This window comes from Hemicordylus capensis, chromosome 4 (genome assembly GCF_027244095.1).
Source record: "Hemicordylus capensis ecotype Gifberg chromosome 4, rHemCap1.1.pri, whole genome shotgun sequence".
Classification (NCBI taxonomy): Eukaryota; Metazoa; Chordata; class Lepidosauria; order Squamata; family Cordylidae; genus Hemicordylus; species Hemicordylus capensis.
In genome coordinates, this window is record NC_069660.1 from 65,908,565 (window position 1) to 65,932,524 (window position 23,960).

A 23,960-nucleotide genomic window follows, 5' to 3' on the forward strand; every position below is an offset into this window, starting at 1 on the left:
CAGCCTTAACTAATTCTGGTTTCTAGCTTACATAGTTATGGAAGGCGCTACAAGCCAAGCCAAAAGTGAATTTTTATGAAGGCAAATTTACTAAATCAAGATGAAGATAGATTTTAATTAGCTGATCCAAACATTGCTCATTACGGAGAACATACGTGCCATTTAGCTATTGCTAACTGGTAGTATTATTATATACTATACTACACAACCTTTTATGCAAACTCTCAATACAACAGGAGTCACTTATTTCACTTCCAAGAGGCAACTGCTACAATGAGATCAAGGCTTTGGGAAGTCACATTCTGAGAGAGTCAGCATTGTTATAATGCACATCAGTTGTCCCAAGGAAGGGTTCTAGAGTTCTTTGTTTAGAGCAAAGATGGGATTGAGGGGGTATAAGTAACCGAGCTTATATAGCTTTAAAAATGATTAGACAACTGCATAGAGAGGATAGTTCTCTACTATTGGTGGGTTAAGTCACGATAGCCAATTGGTACCCCTCCAAATCCACCAGAGGGCAGTACACCTCTAAATACCAGATGCTCAAGACAGATAACAGGCCACATGTGCTGCCTTCATACCCTGCTTGTGAGCTTCTCAGAGTCTGAAGCCAAGATATACCTTTGCTGTACTGCAATCTGCTACAACATCAACCTTCGGGAAGAACTTTGGGAACTCCAAAGCCGCTGGGAAAAAAAAGTTCAAATAAAGACCTAGTTGTGGAGTATTGCATCCTTCCAAATCTAAACTATTATTACTACACGACTATCGAACTGACCATAATGAGGGTAAGGGCCAAAATGGTTTACCATGGAAGTTTCAGGACTGGATTTCCCCATTTATTTTTAATTTCTTCAAAAGCAGCCACAGGGGCCCAGCTGATTTGGATTGGGGCCAGTTCCTCTACTTAAAGCTGCAAAGAGGAAAACATACAAACACAGATTTTGTATTAATTAATACATTTTCTCCTCTGCAACAAGTAGCAGTTCTGAATGAGGGAGTAGCAACTCCTCTACAACTAGTAGCAGCTTTTGAGAAGCACCAATGAGTGAAGGAATTGGCACAGGGGCAAAGGACTTTTTAAAATATATATTTCCTGTGCCCACGGTCCAAATCCCTCTGACTGCTTTTGGAGAAAGCAAATAAGCTGGGAAGAACTCCCACCTAATGTGTGGTTAGGCCCTCAGTGTGAAAGGCAGCAGCTGTGGAGCAACAGTGACATCTAGTGGCCACAATACATGATCCAGAAATATTACGCTTTCATAGGCATCTAGTTCATGATCCTGTCAACTGCTACAAGGTAAAATTCCATATAATTCTGTAAGTAAGCACACCAAATATGGTTCCAGTATGTATATAAAGTGAACCACCTCTTCTTGTATCAGGGAAAGGGGTGTGAAAAACCATGCAACAGCTATGCATCTACTTCTTGCTTGTCATTCATTCTCCACACATGAAACTGCATAACCTGGCCACCCTGGCTAAGAGCTGTGGCCAAACCTGCTTTCCACTGACAACAGCACAAAGCAGTCCATATTCTATAGACAAATATGGACCAACTCCCAGCATGGAGTATGATGAACTCGATTTAGTTTGTGTGATAGAGCAGGGGAATTCCTGGCTCCTGCCTCCACATCATAAAAAAACAGGACAAGCAAACTTTTGTTTTTCCTGGAGCAATAGTTACACAAGTAGGTGGAAGTGGCAGCCAGGCAGAACACACCCAGCAAGCTAACTGTACTCACGATCTCTATATCGCAGTCCCACCTGGTCTTCTGGTTCTGTGCTCAGTAAGATCAGAGGGCAAGTTTCTGTGGTCCTGGAGAAATTACGAGCTTGTAGGTTAGGCTCCAGTTCATATGAGTAGCCCTCAAAGAAATACTCTTGGTGGTGAGGGGGTATATTGGTTTGCCTGAAAACTTCTTCTAGGAATATGGTTGCTCTGCAGATGACAAAGGGACAGGATAATACATCAGTGTTGCCACAGACAAGAATAATATCTCCCCCCCCCTTAAAAAAAAAATCTTAAGGACAACAGTGGGATTCTAAAGAGGTCCACCTCTCTGGAATTCCTTTCCCAGACCACCTCTTTCACTGTCAGGAAAAGAATAAAAATATCCCAATTCATTAAAATATGAAGGGGGGCAGTGAGACTTTTGCTTTTAACAGATATTTTACTGCTATTTATTGAAACTTTATTTTGTAAAAACAAATTTGATAATTTTTAACAATTATTTAATTGATAACAGCTTTTTTAAAGGCTCTTGAAATTAGGTTTTAATGGCTAAGTTACTTATTTTATTGGCTTAGCTATTTTAATAGTTTTAAATTTTGATAGTTTTAAAAATGGGTTTTATATTATTGTTCTGTTTTTGCTACTATGTTTAGAAGCCAACCTAAGAACCCATCATACAACCAAGGGAAAGGAAATGGAGTCTCGAAATCATTCTACGAAGTAAATAAACTTCTCTTTGTAAGGTAATGGTATGTTGGGAGAAGTCCTAAATGCATCTCATACAAGAAACAGTAAAGAAGTCCTGCTCATTTCAGCTAATTGATGATTCTATATTGTGTGATCACATGATACTATGATACTGCAGTGATTATATGATACTATAACCCATTACTGATGCTTGGACTCTCTTCCGCATGTTCAGTCTGTGAAAGCGGAGGGCAGCACTGCAGCAGCAAACTCCACCCTCTGTGTAGGTGTGCTCATAGGAACATCTTCAGTATGCTCACAAATGAACAGTTCAGTTCTACACAGGTCATGTACACAATGTTCCATGCACCCAGGAACTCTGTCTTTGCAGGGTTCCGGACTGTGCAGAAGAAGTCACATGAAGGTGCAGTGCAAACATGCCAGTGAAGTAGCATATGTCCTCCCCCACCATCTGATATGTAGTTTCAAAGATAAATAAGAGCCTTGATCAAGATGACACAAGATGAACACTCTAGCCTCCTGAAGTTTGACTAGCAAGCCCTGCAGAGGACAGCTCTCCCCGTCTACCTTCAGTAGAAAGCAGTTGCTCTGCTAGTGCCAAAATACACACCACACCACCAGTGTTCCCTCTAACAGGGATTCCCAGATGTTGACTACAACTCCCATAATCCCCACACAAGCAGGGGATGCTGGGAGTTGTAGGCAACAACGTCTGGGAATCCCTGTTAGAGGGAAAACTGCACAACACCTCTCTTTAAAAAACACCCCATTAAAATGACATCTTTTTGGTCCCACTTAAGTTAGTGCAGGAGCATCCAGGCTTTCTGCCATTAGGCAGAAGATGTCTGTGAAACAAAACCAAGTTGTCCTAATTCAAAGCACAATGTAACTTACTTTGTGTACCCTATGGAAGTTTCACACAGCTGTCCTGTTATCTCTTAATCCTGTTAAGAGATTATCGCTCTTTGCCCCAATGGGACAATCATGTAGGATGTGAGCACGGCTGTGACCCAACCCACTGCTTTCTGCAAGTCTGTCATGCCTTTTATGCTTTTCTGTCATGTGACATTGCTATATGTTAACCTTTATGCAGAAGTACTCAATATGCTGTACATGGAATGCATTCTTCCTATTCATAAAAATCATCAAGCTATTTAATATGATTTTCACTGGATCTCTGGATCTCAGTCAGAAACTGAGAGGGAACAACTAGAACCATCACCCTTTATGTACTGATTTCTTGTTATATTCTTCCAGACATCCCAGCACTGGTCACTGACAGAGAAAGAACAGATGGGCTACTGATCTGACCACATCTTGCACCTCCATTATTCATATCCGGAACTCAATCTTCCTCCTCGCCAATGCAGAATGCTGTTGTACAACAACTCCCAATTCTGCATACTGGCTTTAATATGCAGTTTGTGCTTTTTCAAACTATTATAGAAACAGTTGGTCAACCCGAAGTGGAACTCTGGCCTGGATGTTAGAGCAGAACACCCAAACAGTACTCCCTTCTCTGTCACGGGCAAGGAGCCTTACGTGTTGTAGGAGTGGATGTAGACCCAGTGTATCACAGCTTGCGGCAAGGAGAAGACATGGATTATTGTCCTATGCACGATGTCATTGGTTTCAGCAAAGAACTGATCAAAGCCCCAGCATTCCTCTTCATCCACCTCTAGGATGTTTGCCAAGATGGGGACAAGTTGTCTCTTCAGTCCACTGAGGGGAACAAAACAAAAAACCAACCAACCTAAGAAGTTATTCCTATTCACACTCACTCATGGGAAGCCAGTGTCTTTGAATAGGTTACTTTAGCTCAAGCAGCTCAAGCCCAGTTCATGCACCACCACTGTGGTGCAGCTGTTCATTCCATATGTTTAGATCCCAAATCTCACTATGGAATCATTTTGATTGCCAGGATCACATACATACTACCCACATCAGTGCCAGCATCTCAGAATGAAGAGAGGGATGCTGTGCAAGGACCCAAATGACTTTTAACAAGCCCCTGTGATTCACCCATTCAAATATCACTGGTATGGTCTAGGATCCAGCCTTGGACATCCAGCAACAATGCCAGCCTGTTGCAAGTCCCCACAGAAGATAATAATGCTAACTCTTCATTGATAACAAATATCCTTTATCAGTATAAAAGTTAGCATCTTTATCCTCTGGGGGACTTGAGGCGGACAGGCATAGTTGCTGGATGTCTAAGGCTGGATCCTTGGATGCGCGTGCACACACTGTGGGAATCACTTTGCTTGCTTGACCAAACTGAAGCCATTTTGTTAGCTTGATGCTAGAGCTGTTTGAGCAAGAGATGCTTTGCAAGAAAACAAGACACCAGCTTAGCAGTCAGGCAGGAAATAGCTTGGGGTTTTGGCTTGAAAGAGATTTCAGGGGAAAGGTCCAAAGAGATTCGAATAATGCTTTAGCAGACAATGACGGCAGCTATACTTTGCATGACCCTGCCTAGAGCATCCTAATCATGAAGGATAAATATGGTTCGTCACTGAAACTTCCTGATTTTTAATATGTGTGTATGTTCAGCTCACAGACTGAAATGTTTAAGTAACTTGAAACAATTATGTAATTTCCTCTTTTGACAAGGTAAGACTGTGTTCTGTACTTTGCAAGGGGTCTTTGGAAGATAGTCAGGTTTGTAACCTGCACAGGCTCTCTCTGACCCATTCTCACCTGAAACTTTCTTGGTATCAATAAAAGCAATTACTCGGATCATCAAACCATAGCATGAAGGCAGTGTTTCTTCTACACACACACACACACACACACACACACACACACACACACACACACACCCTTCCACTTAGTGAGAAAGAACTCATCAGGGATATCGTCCTCATTTAGTAGCACAATTGTTACTTTGCAGAAGTGCCTTACAACTGATGAGTCAGGCCTAACCTAAAATGAACAACACAGGTATCACCATCACTATCTTATTTTCTACCTCCTGTTTTTTGATAGTGTTTAAATTTCAGGGTCTTTTTTTTTTAAGAGAAGGAAGACAATGTAGAGAAAGAGAGTAGAAGAAAGATGAAAATATACCATAAATAAAGGGCCAAACTAGAGATGATGGTTGCAGCCAAATTTCTCGTTCATGTCTGCTGCATTTGCATACAAGGCAGTCAGAGGCAAGGGGTGGGCCAGGTTAAGAGGTGCTGCTCCACAGGATCAGCGCCACACAGTGTCAGCATTAGACATTTGAAGTCAGAACACCAGCATGCAGACATGCACCTGCACACACAGTTGCATGGAGAAAACAAGCAAGCTCACAGGTGTGTGAATCATGCCTGAGAACAGAAAGCTTAAGTCATTCAGCATTTTCACAGGGATTACAGAGTACGGTACTGAACTTGTAAAGCCTTTGAACAGTAGCTTAACAGTCCCCTTTTTTACTTACAGAGAAAGCCGGCAAGTGATTGGCAGTTCATAAGTCCACTGAATGGTCCCATTCTCTTGCTCTTGGATGCCTGCTATAGCTCCTGTAGGTTTCTTGGTTGTGATTTTGTACCTGTTCATGCAAGAAACACCTCATCTTTGGAAGTTAAACAAGCACATTAGGATTCCTACCCCTGAACAGACTTAATCCCAATGTTTCTTCATTTAAACAGTGGAGAGGATTCTGGCGATTAGGAGGATGCAATGGGCAAGCCAAGAAAAATATACAATGCACGTACATGACTTCCTTGTTCCTGCGCGGTCCCCCAAAAGGGATAAATGGGAGGCTACCTGTGGCCGCATGGTAAAAGGTTACCCCAATACTCCACAGATCTACAGTCACCCCGTAAGCCTTCTCCTGGGGCTTCTTCAGCACTGCTCGCTTATACATGTCTGGATGCTGCAAGTGATGAAGTAAAATGAGAAGCAACATTTTACTTTTTGCCATTCTTAGCCTAAGTATTAGGACTGATTAATAACCTTAAAAAAATCACAATTAAAATCTGAAATAAAACCATCTAAAATATAAAGCACTATGAATCAAAGGCAGCCTATAAATTGTTTGAAGGTCTTTACTGAAAACAATCCAAATAAAAACACAGGACAACATCCAGACTTGAGCAAGCACTATCAAAATCTGTGAGACAAGTTAGTCATGGCTAACTTAAGTCCCATTCATTCCAATGGGACTTAGTCAAGATTAACCTAGCCTAGATGTTGCTCACAGTCTTTAAAGGTCTCTTAATAATTTATAGTACAAGATATCCCATAACTGTTTGACCAATGACAGAAAGCAGCTCATTCATGTCTGTGTTACAGATCTGGGTAAGCTCTATTTTGGGGAGAGTATTCTTCCTTCAGCTGGTATACCTATTGCTATTGTGAGCAGCATGAATGTGGCCGCTGCTGTCAGTGATTTCATCAGTGATAGCAACACAACTCACCCCCATTTGGTTGTGATGTAACCTAGGACCCCAACTCCCATAAAACTACATTCAACACAGAACAACACTACATACAGGCCCAACGCCTGAACCTAAGCACAACCATTTCGTGACCAAATATTAAACTCTTAAGTTACCTTTAGAATATAGTTGGGCCCACAGACCCTCCCTTCCCTTCCTTTCTTCACACCAGAGCTGTCTCTGAACCTTTGGAATGTAAATTAGAATTGCTAGTTTCACTTAGCCTTGGAGATAAGGAAGTGCTAGCCATACAGACTAGGAAAACAATTGTTACAAGAGCATAGCCAAAGGCAATAAGAGTGAAACTGTGACTAAAAGGGTTGATCAACAACTGAGACCACCAAATGCCAATTACCATGTCAATAGTTTGTTGTTTGATGTCAACTGGAGATTGATCTACATATGTAATTGCTAAAGTGTCCTCTTTCAATGTATTGCTATGTCATAGATGGGTAGAACAAAGAACTTAGAAATGTATAAACAGTTCCTTAAAGCTCTGTACCCCTTTACAACTGATCTGGGCGCTGCCTCGCCCCTGTTGTTTTACTAATCTGTAAGCTATCAAAACCTTTCCCTGTGTGGTATTTATTATTGGCGTCAAATATCACCCAGACAAGAACCGTATTTTCGGTATATCAGTTGCACACTCCAGTCAATCAACCAATCACCTTTATTACGGTCCAAGACCAGCACAGGTTGTGCACTCCAACAGTAAGCAAACACAGTGTTGGTAAACTCATCCAAAACTGTTCACAGGAGGGGGGGAAAGGTTGCAAATATCAGCATAGTTATCCCCCCACCCAGTGTAAAGTTACACACCTTCCTCCAACACATTCATTACCAAGGAAAGGCATATTGTGATCCTGGCATTAAATTAGGCTTACCACATGTATAGAGCTTACATTTTAAAAAGCCTGGAAACATCTCTTATCATAATAGAGAAACTTGATGTTATAATAGAGAAATTGGAACTGATAGGCTCCTGAGTTTATAACGACCAATTTACAAAGGGTGTGAAAGATTGTGGGAGTGGTGGGAAAACAGCCAAAGGGGAAACTTGTGCAATCCATCACAGCAGAACATGAACACAAGAGGAAGACCTGGCTTCCCACACCCAAGTGCTGTATTGATAGGGAAAGCAGTACCCTCCAAACTTCTCTCTGCTACATAGGTATTGAAGTAGAGATACCATTTTTAATATAAGACATTAGTAACCCTAACCTGAACTCTGAAAGTTAGGCTGTAAAAATAGCTTCCAGCTCTGCGCTTGCGAGTTCAAACTGTGAAGCTGGGCTTCCTTTAGTAGTTTAAAACCATCTCAAGATGGAAATTATGATGTTTCCTCAGAGCATTTCTTTGTTAATTAGAAGGCTTCACTCACAAGATATTCTTCTGTCCCATAAACAGATATAAACTTTTCATCATCGTCCAGTTCTCGGGCAGCTCCAAAATCAGTCAGTTTGTAGATACTCTGTCCATCTTCTCCAATTAGTCGCATGATATTTCCTGGTTTAATGTCTCTGTGAACAATCCCATTCTCACGAAGATGGTTCATACCAGCCACTAGAAATGAGATTGAGGGGAAGGAGTATGTGCTAATCCTTTTATAAGAAAGCGCTAATATGAACCAGAATTTGGTAGATGAGGCAACAGGAATCCCTGCCTTGGCTCTCTCACATGAAACTAACACAAAGAAAATCTGGATTCAGTGACAAACTATTTCACTGGGCATAGGAACTGCTTACCTCATAGACCTGGGCATAGGAACTGCTTACCTCGTAGTATGACCTGAGTTACACTATGCACAGTAGCTACAGACACTTACCCTGCCAAAGCTGAACACAAATTCCCACTAGTCCAATGAACTTTTCCAAAAGTTCAAGCAAGAGCTAACTGAAGAGATCACAGCGCAGAGTAAAGGAGAGGAGGGGCTGTCTGCAAGCAATGTGCCTTATCTGCTTATCACTCACATGAACGATTCTTTTAAATTTCTAGGAAAATTCCTTCTAGAACCATAACGAGTGAAAAAGCCTGATCAACAGGCCCACCTGGGAGGCGTAACTAGGGAAAACGGCGCCCGGGGCAAGCACTGAAATGGCACCCCCCCCACCGCGCCCCCTCCCCGCCACCCCCCCAACACACATCTGACTGACACACAAACTAAATACTGGACTAGGACCGGGGAGACCCGAGTTCAAATTCCCATTCAGCCATGAAACTAGCTGGGTAACTCTGGGCCAGTCACTTCTCTCTCAGCCTAACCTACTTCACAAGGTGAAAGAGAAACTCAAGTATGTAGTACACCACTCTGGGCTCCTTGGAGGAAGAGCAGAATATAAAATGTAATAATAATGATGATGATAATTTCTTTGCTACAGAAACAGAAAATGCATCACCTTATCATGTTTGCATCATATATCCCTGTATGGAGTATACTTCATAGAAGTAGAAAAACAGAGCTATAAACCTTGTAATCATCACAAAGATTGTCAGCAACAATATTAGTTAGGAAAATCAAACTCTCAGAGAACACTGTGGAAATGTTTCATTCTTATCAAGAAGCAGTTCTGAAGGAATTATTATTACTCTGCTGTAATGACCATCTGCTAACATCTGCTATAAGCTTGAAGTGGATAGTTACTCTCCAAAAAATCCCGCCAATGTACAAGCACTGGCACCCCCGCACATGAACCACAAATAGTAAACACCCCCCACCCCCAATCCAGGAACACAGAATGCCAGAAGCTGGATTTAAATAGTATGTGTAATCTGTTTCAAGTGGCAAGTCTAGATAACTTTACTGGAAGAAAGTAGGGGCACTATTAAACTTTGGTTCCTATGGAACAAATAATGAACTGGGGCTTTCATTTAACTGTACTAAGGTATTGTAGGTTTGAGAGTACCAGCCCCCTGCACAGCATTAAAAATGCACTTCAGTTTGACTTTAGAAACTGTTCAAAGTAACAAACAAATGCACATCCAGCATTGTGAACTATGCACGTTTTACATTCATTATTTAAATACTTGCATTATGAAATTAAGTCTACAAATATATAGTTAGAAATAGATGAGGCAATCTGGCTGCATCAAATCTAGTAGTTCAGTATCTGAACATCAAAGAGATCACAAACTCCTTCATGGGGCAGTGAGATCAGGCATTTCCATCACATGGCGGCCGATGGAGGGGAAGTAAAAAACAAATATAGTGCAATGTGAATCTAGCAGCATTCTGTGGGCACAAAAGTTTGCATATTGCACTGGGCGCTTGAAGATCATAAATCTATGCATGAGAAAGATGTAGTGGAAATTTGTGGGGGGGATTAGAATTTATTTTTGTCATCTCTGGGAGACAGCTACTCATTCATCCAGATCACAGCTAAGAAAAAAAGCTGGTCACAGAAATTAGCAGTTTCAGCTCAGCAGCAAAGTCGCCAGCCTGTGAAGGCAGAGAGCAATTGACTAATTAGCAATGCGCACTAAAACTTGATGGTTCTTTATAGAGAGAGAGGAGAGAGAGAGGCAGAGGAGGGGAGGGGGTCGCTTTCTCCCCTTCTTTCTTCCAAAGATGTTAATCGCAGTCATTTTTACAATTTTTACAATAGCCTTGAGCCATAATTTTGCAAGTCTCTCCAGCATCCATCCCCCTGTATGGTCTCTCTCCACTGGCCATGCACGACCGTTTCTCTCCCCAACCGTGGATTTCCTATTACTCTCGTTACGACTCACTGAGCCCCAGCCCAAAGATAATGATGTGTTGTTTCTTGGTAGCATAATTTGTCACACGTACATTTCTTCTTCTTCTTCTCTTGCAGAAAGCTCTGCGCTCTCTCTCTCTCTCTTTCTCTCTCCCCTTCTCCCTCTCGTATTTTCTTACTGTTGCTAATTCATGGCTCCGGCCGGTTCCTTGCGGCGCAGGGACACTTTCCCGCCACCTCTTCCTCCTCCCTTCTCCCTGTGGCTCTCCTGCCCTCCAAAACTCGCCCGTCTCCTCCGAAGTTGCCGGAGTTAAAGTGGCGCTGCCTTCCGCCCACCAGAAAAGCAAGACCAGGCGACTCAGCCTGCCTCTGCCCCTTGCCCAATGCCATGCAATGCAGCACGACGGCTCCGTTTCCTGCAGGATGGCACAGTCGGTGCAGTTGCCGGCTGTCTGCGAGGAGAAGGAGGAGGATAGCCTGGCTGGTTGGGAGCAAATAAATAAATGGGGGTGGAGGGCGACCCAGGCAAAACCACCCAGCCAGCCACGCCAGTGCTGCTTGCTCTTGTGTGCAAATTGCCCGCTCGAAACCCCTCCCCGTGGGGGAGGCTGGGTTGGGTTGATACATCAGTGGAGAAAAGCGGGGGAGGGAAGGAGGAGGGGGGGAAGAGACCGAGAAAGGAGAGCGGCGCTCGGCGCCTGTCCCCGCCTTTCTTGCCTTGTCCCTCCCTCCCGCGGCCGTGATTGGTTTTGCCCGCCCCTTGCTTGGCTCGGGGGCCGCCTCCCTCCCCAGCTAAAGAAGCGGACAGTATGTGATTGCGGGAATAGAAAACTAGTCAATGGGGCGGGGCGGGGCGCCAGCGGGACCGCTCGGGGTCGCCGAAATTTTTATTTTTTTATTTTTTTATTTTTTATTTTAATTGTGATCCGCGGGGGTCATGGCGGCGCCCCTCACATGACCCGTGAAGATGGCGCCGGGGGCACGTGCCCCCCCTGCCCCCCCTATTGTTACGCCCATGGCAGAACTAACAGTCTTTATGGGGCACATCTACACATTTTAAACCATCAGTCAAACTTCCCTCTCTCCATAAACCATGAAAAGAAAACTGCCCCTTTTAAACATAAAAATGCATCCTCAGTTCTGAGAAATCCACCAGATTTTGCCTAAAGTTTGGATTCAAGTAAAGTAAAGTAAAGTGTGCCCTCAAGTCGATTTCGACTCCTGGCGCCCAGAGAGTCCTGGGGTTTTCTTTGGCAGAATACAGGAGGGATTTACCATTGCCTCCTCCTGTGCAGTATGAGATGATGCCTTAAAGCATCTTCCTATATCGCTGTTGCCTGATATAGGTGTTTCCCATAGTCTGGGAAACATACCAGCAGGGATTCAAACCAGCAACCTTCTGCTTGTTAGTCAAGCATTTCCCTGCTGCGCCTCTCTCTTATACACAGAGGCTGTTGTGCTGAAAAATGCATCCATGTAGCACCAGCTCCTAGCAACAACACAGTATTTGCAGACTACTTGATGTGAATCAGCCCAACTGCATCACAAGTAACAATGACTTCATACACAACTGGAACAATGCTTTTAAAAAAGATTTCTGTGTGAAGCCACATGTCGAAGCATAACAGCTGAATTGGTCCTTAGAGGAGCTAGAGGCAGACTCCACCCCACCGTCCACAACAGAAATGTAGTTCTGACTTACCTACACAACTTAACACTATGAGGAACTCTGCTTCCGACAAGCCGAAGGCATTTTCTGGTTCTTCTAGCCGGCTCAGCAAGCTTCCACCTGAGCAGTTCTCCATCACCAGCACCTTCTGTTTGCTGTTTTCCTGTGTTTGGAATTGAGAGCTTAATTGCTGTGTGAACCCAGTTGCAGCATGTGCTTTTCCAGACATCTCACTGAGCTGCAAGCTAGAGCTAGCAGAAGTTCCCCATAAGCTTAGTGTGAAGAATACGAATATTTATATACCGCTTTTTCAACCAAAGTTCACAATCTAAAAAAGAAACATAAGATAGACACCACCAACGTCCCCTGGAGGGATGCTGTGCTGGGGATGGATAGGGCCAGGTCCTCTCCCCCTGCTAAATAAAGAGAATCACCGCTTTAAAAAGGTAATTCTTTGCTCAGTTAGCAGGAAAGGGTTTCTCTAATCTAATCGAAGATTAGACGGGTTTCTCTAATCTACTGTAAAGGCAGAACTGCACATTCTTATTATGTCTGCTCTTTTGACACAATGCAGTTCCAATCTGAAGTATAAGACTTCAAGGAAGGAAGGAAGAGCACCTTATTAGCCCTTTCTTCTTGTGCCATTTCCCCACAGCAAGACATCTTCTCAAGCCTCTTTTACCCACACTAAGAAAAAGAAAGGGCGATTGTATATTTCCTCCACATGCTGTAAAAGCAGCTGGGAAAAGTGATTTTCAGCTATACAAAATATGCCACTTCTGGCTAAAGAACTCTCTTATTCAGAAAAGAGCCAACCAAAGGGAGCATGGAGCAGAGTGAGAAAGAAAACTGCTGGCAAGAAACTTCCCGAGTCAGCCTAGGCCCTTCCATCAGGCCACTGGAGCAGTGAATCTGTGCACATCTTGAAACACCTCGCAAGTTAAGGGGGAGGAAGAGGTATGCAGAAGGAGGCAAAGGAGGGAATGGGAAGTTACTACACAGTTCCATTGTGCTCAAAAGGTGTGAAGAAACGGGGGTGACTATGCTTTCCTGAGATCTACCCTCAGTAGAGAGATTGCTCTGATCCCAAATCTAAGAGCACGCCGCTCCTTCAGGGTAGGCTGCCACCAGTTTGATCTAAACCACTGACCAGGCTTAGACATGGCTTCAACAACCTAGAACTGTCTGTCTTAGGACTTACAGGCACTGTACAGCCAGAGTCCACACAACCCAGCTCTAGACAACAAGATTTTATTCTGAAAACAACTCAACAGTAGCAAATGACCTTATGAGGCAGATGGGGAAGAGTTTTGCAAGTAACCCTCCAGGAACCTGTTAAAGCAGACTGAAGCCACTTCTAAGTATATGGACTTTATTAAGAAATAGGGGTTGCTCACAGATTAAAGAATTGGGGGGAAATAGGGTGAAACTGGGAGTAAAGAAAGGAATACAGGAATAAAAATAAATAAATAAAATAGAAAAAGCATTTACTAACTGACTAGCACTGAGTTTTACCTTAGTCTAAGTAAGTAAATTTATTACGGTCCTTAGACCACCTTAACATTTAAAATAATACATTTATAATTTACAAAATATTCAAATTGCTAATACAAGCTCTATGAAGTTTGGATGCAACAAAACAAAACTTGGCCAGATTTATAGAAGTAACAGATTTAAAATTTGACAACAAATATCCTAGTAAAATTGATCCGTATGGCGAGGATGATTCTTTAAGAGAGGAGCAATAAACTGAATACGAGCACCCCTATAAAATGGCCAGGATGATTATTTAAGAGAGGAGCAATAAACTGAATACGAACATTCCTATAAAATTGACAATACAGAACAACATGAACAACTGACTCTATATCCCCTGAGCCACAAGGGCAATGGCACAATGCGTATGGCTAGAACTCGTTTATATTTCCTGTCTAGGAGTGCAGAGGGAAGGGCATTCAAACGAGCAAGGGTCAATGCTCTCCTAAACTTAGGTAAAAACATATCATCTAAATATTCAGCTGGTCTAAATATTCAACCGGACCTTAGTCTATCAGTAAGCAGGTCCTTGGCTGAGAGAGCATTAATCTCTACAGCTTCTCTCATGGAACACCCATTTTTGTAGATGGAAAAGGGTGAACACTGGCCAGGCCTTTGTCCTCTAGCTTTAAAGCCATGAGGGAGGGGGTGAGCTGGGCTCAGGCGTCTGAGGGTCTCACACCTGTCCGTAGTTCAAAGAGTATACTAATTTCCTCCTCTCTGGGTGGTGAGATGCAAAGTGGCCCTATCTCCTGCGAACTCTTACTTCAAGATGATGGAGGTCTGCATTTGTCACAAAAGGCAAGGATGTCCTCCAGTGGAAAGGACCAGCAAGTTTGATATCTCATGTGTTGGAGGCCCCTCCAGTGTTCACTCTAAGGTATGAGCAAGTGCAAGTTCTGCATAGTTCCATTGTGTTTCATCCAGAACAAAATTCAGTCCTCCGATAGATGAAAAAATAATTTAGAGGGAACACTGGGCCCCTCCCACATCCAGTTCTGTCTCTTGTCTACTCTCAGGCCTCTGCTCAGGGCCATTAGTAGCATTTTTTATTTTCAGCTTTTTCTCCTGGCTTGTTCCTTGTGCTTATATGGGATATTTGCAAATCGCCCTCCCACTTGTATATTCGATATTTGAAAAGTTAGCAGGTCCAGCCCACCACCGTCCATGCCCACAGCAGAATGTTGGCCAGCAGGGGTGGGTCTACACACATACAGCTATTATTGGAGGTTTGTCATTAATGCTGTTATCACACCAAGGCCATTGTACCAATTAGCCCTCATTTTAGAGAGAAAGCCAGACTTACAATCTCTTCCACTGCAAAGAGCTTGACGATGTTCTGGTGATGTAACTTCCTCAGCACCTCGAACTCTCTTATCTGCACTTCCTGAGGTCTCAGATAACTGGCATTGTTGAAGACTTTGACAGCAACCAGTTCTCCAGATTTCTGGGAGTGGTGGAAAAGGAGGAAGAAGAGAAATGAACACGAAATGAGCATGAACAGCTTTACATTTTACATGGCACTGCCAGCATTTGCAACAGGAAGCACATCTCACAGTGGGCATATGCTAAGAGACAATGTATGGCTCAAGTGAAGATGCACAAGAACGTTAGTAAGATGCCTCTTCCGACACAGTTGCTGTGATTTTAGCTACCTCAGTGCAAACTACTCCAAAAATAGGAGCTGCTGAGCATTGCACCGCAGCCACATAGGGAGCTACTTTCTATTTGCCTGAGCTGCATCCAGGTGATTACACGACAAGCTGTCACACCCATATACAGCTCCATGTATGAACTGGACAGAGAGGTGCTTTTTAAAGCAATCAAGTGTTCAAGCAGGAACTTCGCCACTTCACTTCTTCATGAGGACTGCTTGTGTCTGAAATGTATTTCATTTATAGGATTCGTTTTACCAATATGCCATCGTTTTGTGTCTTGTTGTACTGCCTCAAAAGAATGATGATAAAATGTGATGCCCTTGCAGCACATCCCAGCTCACACACATCTGCTCACCTTGTTGCGGGCTTTGAACACACTGGCAGTGGCGCCTTGACCCAGCACATCTTCAGTTTTCCAAAGATAGTTCTGTGTGCTTTGCATGGCCAGCAGGAGGGCAGTCTGCCTCTTAGCTGCAAGACAAATGTAAGCAGGCAGTAGATATCATGAGCAGGCATGAGCCTTGGTCAGGTTCTCCACCAACTGAGGTATTTCTCCTTTCATTTATTATTCACACACACCAAAGCTATGGAAGTGAACCTCCCCACTATTTATAAGTGTTCACACCAGTGGAATAAGTGATGGGTTTAGAATGTTACCTCTCATGGGCTGGGAGAGCTGTACAGCAGCAATTCCAAAGACATCACACAGACCCAGGTGAGGTTTCTGAAAAGACCACTTGCTAACTACCAGAAACGGATAAGTCCTCCTTGCATGAAACAGCAATTTTGATTCATGATAGAGCAATTTTGTCACAGCTTAGCAGGCCTGTGTCTGGTTAGTACCTGGATGGGGGGCACCTGGGAAATCTATGTATATTGGTCCGAGTTCCATCATGGAAGAAAGGAGGACTATAAATAAAATATGGGGAAGATTAGGTAGTATTGGCCTTAAGACACTGCAGTAAGTATGAGTGAATGGATAGCAGACAACTGTGAATCTATAATAAATATTTTTTGCTTATGAGATAGAACCACTGCGTAGTTATAAGCTATCTTATAAGCAATGCCTCTTTCATTTTGGAAGGCGCATAAACTCAAGCAGAGACAATAACTTTTGTTTGCAATAGTCTTAATTTAAAACAGTGCTACCATAGACTGTTTTCCAAACAGCCAGATAATTGCTGGCGCTAACATCCACAGGCCAGGCTTGTATGGTTCTGTGAAAGCTGTGGTTATAGCTCTTTAGGAGGTCAGGCAAGACATCAATATATCTGAAGGTGTTGTGAGTGGTAAAATACCTCCATATCCGAGTTTTTAATGTCTGGTTCAAGCTCTCCACAAGGCCTGCTTTGACATCATTGTTGGTGACAAAGTGGTAAATCCCTTGCTCCTTTAACAGTAAACCTACAGGTTTACTTAAAAACACCCTCCCGCTTGCCAGGCTCCTGACCTTCTCTGAAAATAGCTTTAAAAGCAGCGGCCACTTTCCTGCCTGTTTTGTCTTTTAGAGGTACAGCCCAAGCATATTTAGATAAAATATCCACCACTGTCAAAATGTACTTGTAGCCTTTGTTGTATTTACAATACTGCTGCATGTCCACTAAATCTGTCTGCTATTGTGCATCCACCCCCGAAACAACAGTCTTGTTTCTTTTAAAATGAATCCTTGCAGGTTTGTGTAGAGTGTAAGCATGCTGCTCTGAAAGCCAGGCCTCAACTTGCCTTTTACTCAGTGCTTTCCTGTGCTGCCTGGCCTTTTGAAACAGCAGATTTACACCCCCAAAACTCCCCACTCTCCCAGGGGTGTGATATATTTCCTTGTGCCTTGCCATGGTTCTGCTTAACACAGGTAAGAACACACATATTTTTTTAAAAATTCTTTTATTGGTCACCAGCAGGGCAAACACATGGTGCAGGAAACATTGACATCCCTGTTGAGCATATTCTCAAAGGCATGGACCTGCACAAAAGAGGACAATATTTTAAGACTGCAGGGTAAAAACAAATAAAGGAAACACATTAAAACACATACAACTTACCAGCTTGTCAGGCTCCTCAGTGGGGGTTTGTTCATCAGGTTTTGTAAACAGCACAGTTTCTCAACCACCGGTCCCTGGACTGCTGCCGGTCCGTGAAGGGTTGAGTGCCGGTCCGTGACTGGGAGTCAAACCCCCCCCCCCAACAACTGCCATCAAGACACTCATTTCCTCAATTTTGCACATGGCACAGAAGAGGAAGAGTATCACGGAGGCGGGGGACTCTGCTTCTGCCTTGCCTCCACATGCTGCTGAGATCTTCCTACAGCTATCTTATTCCCTATCTTTACAGCTTCAAACTGTATGCAGCGCGGGAGCATGGAGGAAATGGTATGGAAGTGGGTGCCACTTGAAGGGCTGCTGGTTCTTGCATGCTCATTGTTTGCAGCCAAAGGTTGAATGATTGAAACCCAGCTGCCTGTTGCGGCTGAAGTGCCTTGAGAGGGAACTCTGTTTCCCTCTTGCATCGGTGGGGCATTGTGGTCCCTTGGCCCCCTGTAACCCCTTGGTCTGCACTGCCAGTGGAAGACGGCGGTCCCCTTTGTGACCTCGCCAGGGGGTGGAACCTCTGGCCAGAATCATGCCGTGGTGAGGGCTAAGTGGCGGAGGGAGGGAGGTGGGCTGCCTTGGCTCAGGGTTTGCAGAAAGGGAGTGTAGGTGGACCTTCCTCGGGGCAGGGGGAGCAAGCACGCATACCACTCTGGTGCGCAAGCACAGCGGCAGCAGCTCTTGGACCCAGGTGACCTCCTGAGCGTGGTCCACTGCACCATTGCCTCACCCACCCTGAACAGTGCCTTGTCACCCCAGCAAGGAAGATGAGGCATCTACCACTACAACGCCCTGCACCCCCCCCCCGCCATCTCAAAATCATCCCCTTCCCTTTAACGCCAGGTCCCACCACTCTTCTTCATATTTTATTTCACCATTAATAAAACCCCATTCCTAGCACCTGCCATGTAACCATTTTTAAGAAGTTTTGGAGGAGCTGCGCGGGTTTCATTAGGTCCGTCTCACAAAGTGCACATCTAAGAGCAGGATCCAGATCAAGCCAGGTGATCATGACTAAGCAGCATTGACACAAATGAGAGATGACTAAATTAATTTCAGTGGGTGGTCCTGACTAAAATCGTCTGGATCCAGCCCTGCGACTACACAACTCCTGCTAAAACTCCACCTCCATCAAGAGAAGGTTAAATTGTAGACTTCAGGCTCTACTGACAACTTGCTCAGCTCCCCTCCTTTTTGCTTTGCTTGACATCCAGCCTGATGAAGAGTTTTGGGGAATTCAAAAGCTTGCTTGTGTGTTGTTTTCATTGCCTCCATGTAGCTTTTGAATTTTTCTAATGGCCCAACATCCCCTCTCCACTGAGTAATCACAAGCACCCCTACCCCCACCCCGCACATACTGAAGACATACTGGAGACATATTTTTTTCACCCAGGCTTTTAGATTCAGAGGTTCTCAAACTTGGTTGGTGGACTTCAACTCCCATAATCCCGAGCCATAATGGCCAAATGCCATTGTGGTTGGGGGTTATGGGAGTTTAAGTCCATCAACATCTGGGGACCAAAGGTTGAGAATCCCTAATACTCCATGTTTGCAAAAGATTCCAAATTTAATTATTTTAATGCTTATATTATTTTAATTGTAAACTGCCCAGAGATGCAAGTTTTGGGCAGTATAGAAGTCTATTAATTAGATAGATAGATAGATAGATAGATAGATAGATAGATAGATAGATAGATAGACTTAAACTTGAAACCCCTTTACTAACTGCTGGTCTGGGAAACTGCGCATGAAGAATGTAGCGGTCCTTGAAACTCTGCACGAAGAATTTAACAGTCTTTGACTCCAAAAAGGTTGAGAAACACTGCGCTACCATCCATGCTTTCCTCCTGCTCCTCCCCACTTGCAGATGATGGAGTGAAGCATACAGCCCTGCAGTAAGAGGATCTTGGGCTGCCTGAAACGGATGTCAGGCAATCACAAGATGACCAATCTTCACTAGACACACAACACTTATTCTCACACTGTAGGCATAGGGACCAGTGTGACAAAAAAGATTCGCAGCCACACTCCTCATCAGAATAGTTCCCCTCTGAATTTCGGCAACAGTAGTAATCATACCAATAAAGTGGAGGTTTCTGCTGCACTCATTTTTTCTTACTATGCAACTTCCATTTCACAGGAGCTTCTGTTTCAGAATCTGATGACCTCACATTTCTCTTTTGGGGGGCAGTAGCTGGAAACTCTCCATCTTCAGTTTCCACAGCAGATATAGGGTTGGTGTTACAGTGCCCACAATCCCATTCTAGTTTATCATCATCATCCTGGTTTGCTGAGAAGTTTCTGGAACCTCCCCAGCAATAAGGGTAGCTATCTGGCTGGTTTTCAGGCCTGTAGGAGGGTAGGACGAACTCTTTGGTGTCATAGGTTGTCAAAGACAAGTCCATGGGACGCAGTGAACAACGTCTCTGTACAACAGTAGAATAGCAACCTCTAAACACACAACCACTGGCTCTGTACTTCGTGAGGTCACTTGACCTCGCTTTGGCCAAAAAGGTTGCACAAAATGGCAGTTAGTCCATTATCACGCATGTGCAGTCAGACCTTTCCAGGCTCTGAAACCTGTTCCTATTGGTCCAGGATGGTGTGGTGTGTTTGTAGAGGGGTCACACGCCCACCTTCAGGGCATGCTCAGACATATTCTAGGGTGGGGTGGAAAGTTGGGGGGCTAAACTTCCAGGGAGATGGCATACTCCTGGTTCTGACCCTTTCTGGTCACTCAAGCCCCCCCCCCGACCATTCCTATGACATAAATGCCTCCTTTGACCATTTCCGACGACGCAAGGACCTTCTGACAGTTCCGCACCCATGTGACCGCCATGACATCACCCCAAAGCCACATGTTTCTGTTTGTACACAAAAGCACATGGATTTTGACAGCAGCTATATTTCATAAACTACTATCACGTGCGCTGCAAGGGGCTTCAGAAGTTGTGTGTGGACATCCATCAATGGTCCTAAAGACCAATTCTACACAGACTGCTAGCAGAATGAAAACTACTCCAGGGATCCTACACTCTTGCAGTAAATGTCTGAATATGAGTTTTGGAGCTCAGGTTTTCTGAAGCTAGTAGATCAGAATAAGCTGAGATTGGTGGGTTCAGATGTTACAATCAATCCTGGCTTTTCCAAACCTAGAAAGGAAGTAATTATTCACATGGGGATGGGGAGTGAACTCCCAACACATTAATAGCTCAACGTTATAGAGATTCTGTAATATGATGTCTGAAGCCGCCCTGTGTGTGAATGGGGCCGTAGAGCAGAGCTATCCAGTTTGTGCAGGTGGAATTTTACAATCACGACAACAATAAAAAGGAAAGCAAGGTTTTGCCTAAGGCAAATGCCTTGCAAGGATCCCTCCACAGCTGCTTGGAATTTGCTTATGCAGCAGCTGCTAAAGTAGGGGATACGGTTGGCTTCTTAGATGTGTATTTGTGTAGTGATATTCTGCGGAAACTGGCCTGTCCCAAGCCTATATGTGTGGCCACAGTTTCCACCGTCCTCCTGATAGAAAGAATGTACAGTTTCACATGCCAGACTGAAAATAAGCGTGCTTCATTTCTATTTTATTTTCTCACTCATTATGGACAAAAATGGGACTGAGGGTTGAATTACACTTTTGAAACTTGGATACAGAAAGCATTCAGTTTTAAAAGGCAAAATTCATGTGCTGTGAATTGTGAACAGCACACACATTTAAATGCTTGGGTTTCCTTGCAATCTCACTGTTTCTATGTTTAATGCAGACACCACCATCCATTCACAACTGCGGACACACGACAAGTATTTTGCCATTTATTTGACATATTTCTATGGGGAGGCTCTTATTTCAGCAGGGAGCATGTTCCAAAGCTTTGGGGCAGCAGCAGAAAAGACCCGTCCCCAAGTGGCCACCAGACGAGCCGGTGGCAACTACAGATGGCCCTCTCCTGATTATCTCAATGGGCAAGGGCTAATTTTTACACCCTGCTTAAAAAACATAATGTGAATTAGCTTGTTGCCAGCAAATGGCCTGGGGGCACTGGAGACTGAAGCAAGACCTGATCGGTTCCTTGGATGAGAAACTTACTAGGAGCTCCGTGTACGAATGGGTTACATTGTGAACCACCCAGAGACGCAAGTTTTGGGCAGTACAGAATTTTTTTAAATAAATATTTTAACAGAAATAAATATAAAAAAGAAGTAGATTAAAACACAAAACTCAGTTTTTGAACCTAAAGAAAAAACCATGAACAATACTTCCACTATTACATTATGGAGATCTCTGTTTACACATCTTTCCCAGTACTGCAAGTGAAATAAAAAATAAATATCCCTTTTCAGTTTGATGCAGTTTGGAGCATAGCTGCCGGTTCAACCCCCCCGCTGGTATGTTTCTTGGACTATGGGAAACATCTATATTGGGCAGCAACGATATAGAAAGATGCTGAAAGGCATCATCTCATACTGTGCGGGAGATGGCAATGGTAAACCCCTCCTGTATTCTACCAAAGACAACCACAGGGCTTTACCTTTACCACATTGGACCTCACCCTACATCAACATCAATCACTGTTGCCAGTGCAATATTATTAAGAATATTTTATGTACCACTTTTCAACAAAAAAATGTTCACAAAGTAGTTTACATAGAAATAATAATAAGATTGTTCCCTGTCCTCAAAGGGCTCACAATCAAAGAAGAAACACAAGGGAGACATCAGCAACAGCCACTGAGGGGACACTGTAAAGGTAAAGTGTGCCATGGTTGTCTTTGGTAGAACACAGGTGGGGTTACCATTGCCATGAATTTGCTCTTCCGCTGCTAAATATGAGAGTCACCACTTAGGAAGGTGCTTGCTTCTTGGCGCAATTTAGGAAGGTCAGAAGGGCGTTATAGACATATTAAATTAGTGCTGATCCCAGTCTGAAACTGCATGATATTGCCAACCCAGATGTTTTAAGCATGACCAGCTGATCCGGCGCAGAGCATCTGTACCCCTAGTCCCTGCTCCCCCGCCGCTTCTTTGCTTGCCACCCCTCTTCTCCCCCCACCCACCGCCGCCTTCTACTTCTTCCCTGCCGGTCACAGCCACTGCAGCTGCCTACCCGCCAGTCATGGTCACTGCGGCCGCCCGCCTGCCGGGCCCACCTACCATTTGTGGCCACTTCGGCCAGCCTCCATTTGCCACTCTGCCTGCCCACCAGTCGCAGCTGCTCTGGCCGCCTGCCTGTCGCGGCTGCCTGCCATTCGCGGCCGCCTGTCTGCTGGGCCTGCTCGCCTGCTGCGGCCGCTCCAGCCGGCCACCTGCCGAGGCCATTCGCCTGTCCGCCAGCCGCCCGGTCTTCTCCTCGCCTCCTCCACTGGCCAGCCATTCGCCAGACCGCCACTTCTCCCCCCGACATGGTCCTCTGTCACTAATTAGCAGCTCTCATGAGAGCTGCCACACATGGGATTAGCCATGGGTGCGCCAAAGAGAATTAAATATCTATATATTTATTTCTCCTAGGCGTACCCGTTGCTAATCCCATGTGTGGCAGCTCTCGCAAGAGTTCACGAGCAGCTACTGATTAGCAACGGGACGGGAGAGAAAACAAGGAGGTGGCCACTGGGAGGCCAGCTGCCGGGAGCAGGAGGGCGGGGTGGGGGGAGGAGGTGGTGGTGGGCTGGCTTTCTGGCTGGCCCAACAGCCAGTAACCCTGGGCAGGCAAAGAAGCAGGCTGTTCCGGCCAGTGGGAGCAGGTGGCGGCAGGCCGGGCTGGCTGCCGGGAGAAACAGATGGCGGCAGGCCAGCCTGGCCTCCGGGAATTGGCAGGCGGGAGGAGGTGGCGGGCGGGTTTTCCAGCCAGAAACCGTGCAGGCAGTGGGGAGAAGTGGGGCGGGAGGGGGAGAATCGGGCCCACGGAGGCGCAGATGCTCTGTGCCTGCCCGGCCCAGCTAGTATAGATTATTCTTCCTTCCTAATTAGCAAACTTAATTAGCTGTGATCCCTTTTCAGGGCTTTGTCTTGCAGAAAGCTTTATTTCTGTTTTCCAGACAGCAGCTCCATACTGAGAGTTTGAATGCTAGTAAGTGAAGCAAATGAGAGAACATACAGGAACTACCTGGACTGATAAGGAAACATTGCCAGGACCTGGATACAAAGAAAAAACGAAGTGCTCCCAGCTCAGGGTGCACCAGAGGCAGCTCCCTTTTGCAAGAACAGAAAGCAAAAGGATTGCAAAATAGCAGGTTCAAGAGGAAATGCTCAGCTTCCTGCACAAAGAGAAATCCCCAAAGTTGCAGCAACTGATGCTCATTATTAAGATTTCACTTGATCATTTCCTCCTCATTATCAGTAATTCATGGGTATGGGGGGGGGCGGGGTTAGGCCCCTAACCACTCACACTGGTTAACCAATAGCAACTTTTCAAGGGATGTCCCACTGGGCAGCCCATCTCCCCACTTACTC

The 23,960-nt window shown here is 44.6% G+C and overlaps 1 protein-coding gene across 1 annotated transcript in view; it reads right to left on the minus strand.

The window, feature by feature from the left end:
* Window positions 1-23,960, minus strand: part of IKBKE (inhibitor of nuclear factor kappa B kinase subunit epsilon) — a 58,288-nt gene that overhangs the window by 28,648 nt on the left and 5,680 nt on the right. The window contains exons 2-10 of the mRNA XM_053245138.1: window positions 15,784-15,899; window positions 15,077-15,217; window positions 12,268-12,397; window positions 8,252-8,433; window positions 6,145-6,305; window positions 5,868-5,978; window positions 3,986-4,165; window positions 1,746-1,942; window positions 622-686 (exon numbers count right to left, since the gene is read on the minus strand). Of these exons, the coding sequence (XP_053101113.1) occupies window positions 622-686; window positions 1,746-1,942; window positions 3,986-4,165; window positions 5,868-5,978; window positions 6,145-6,305; window positions 8,252-8,433; window positions 12,268-12,397; window positions 15,077-15,217; window positions 15,784-15,870 (1,254 nt within the window). The 5' untranslated portion in view covers window positions 15,871-15,899. The remainder of the gene's footprint in view (window positions 1-621; window positions 687-1,745; window positions 1,943-3,985; window positions 4,166-5,867; window positions 5,979-6,144; window positions 6,306-8,251; window positions 8,434-12,267; window positions 12,398-15,076; window positions 15,218-15,783; window positions 15,900-23,960) is intronic.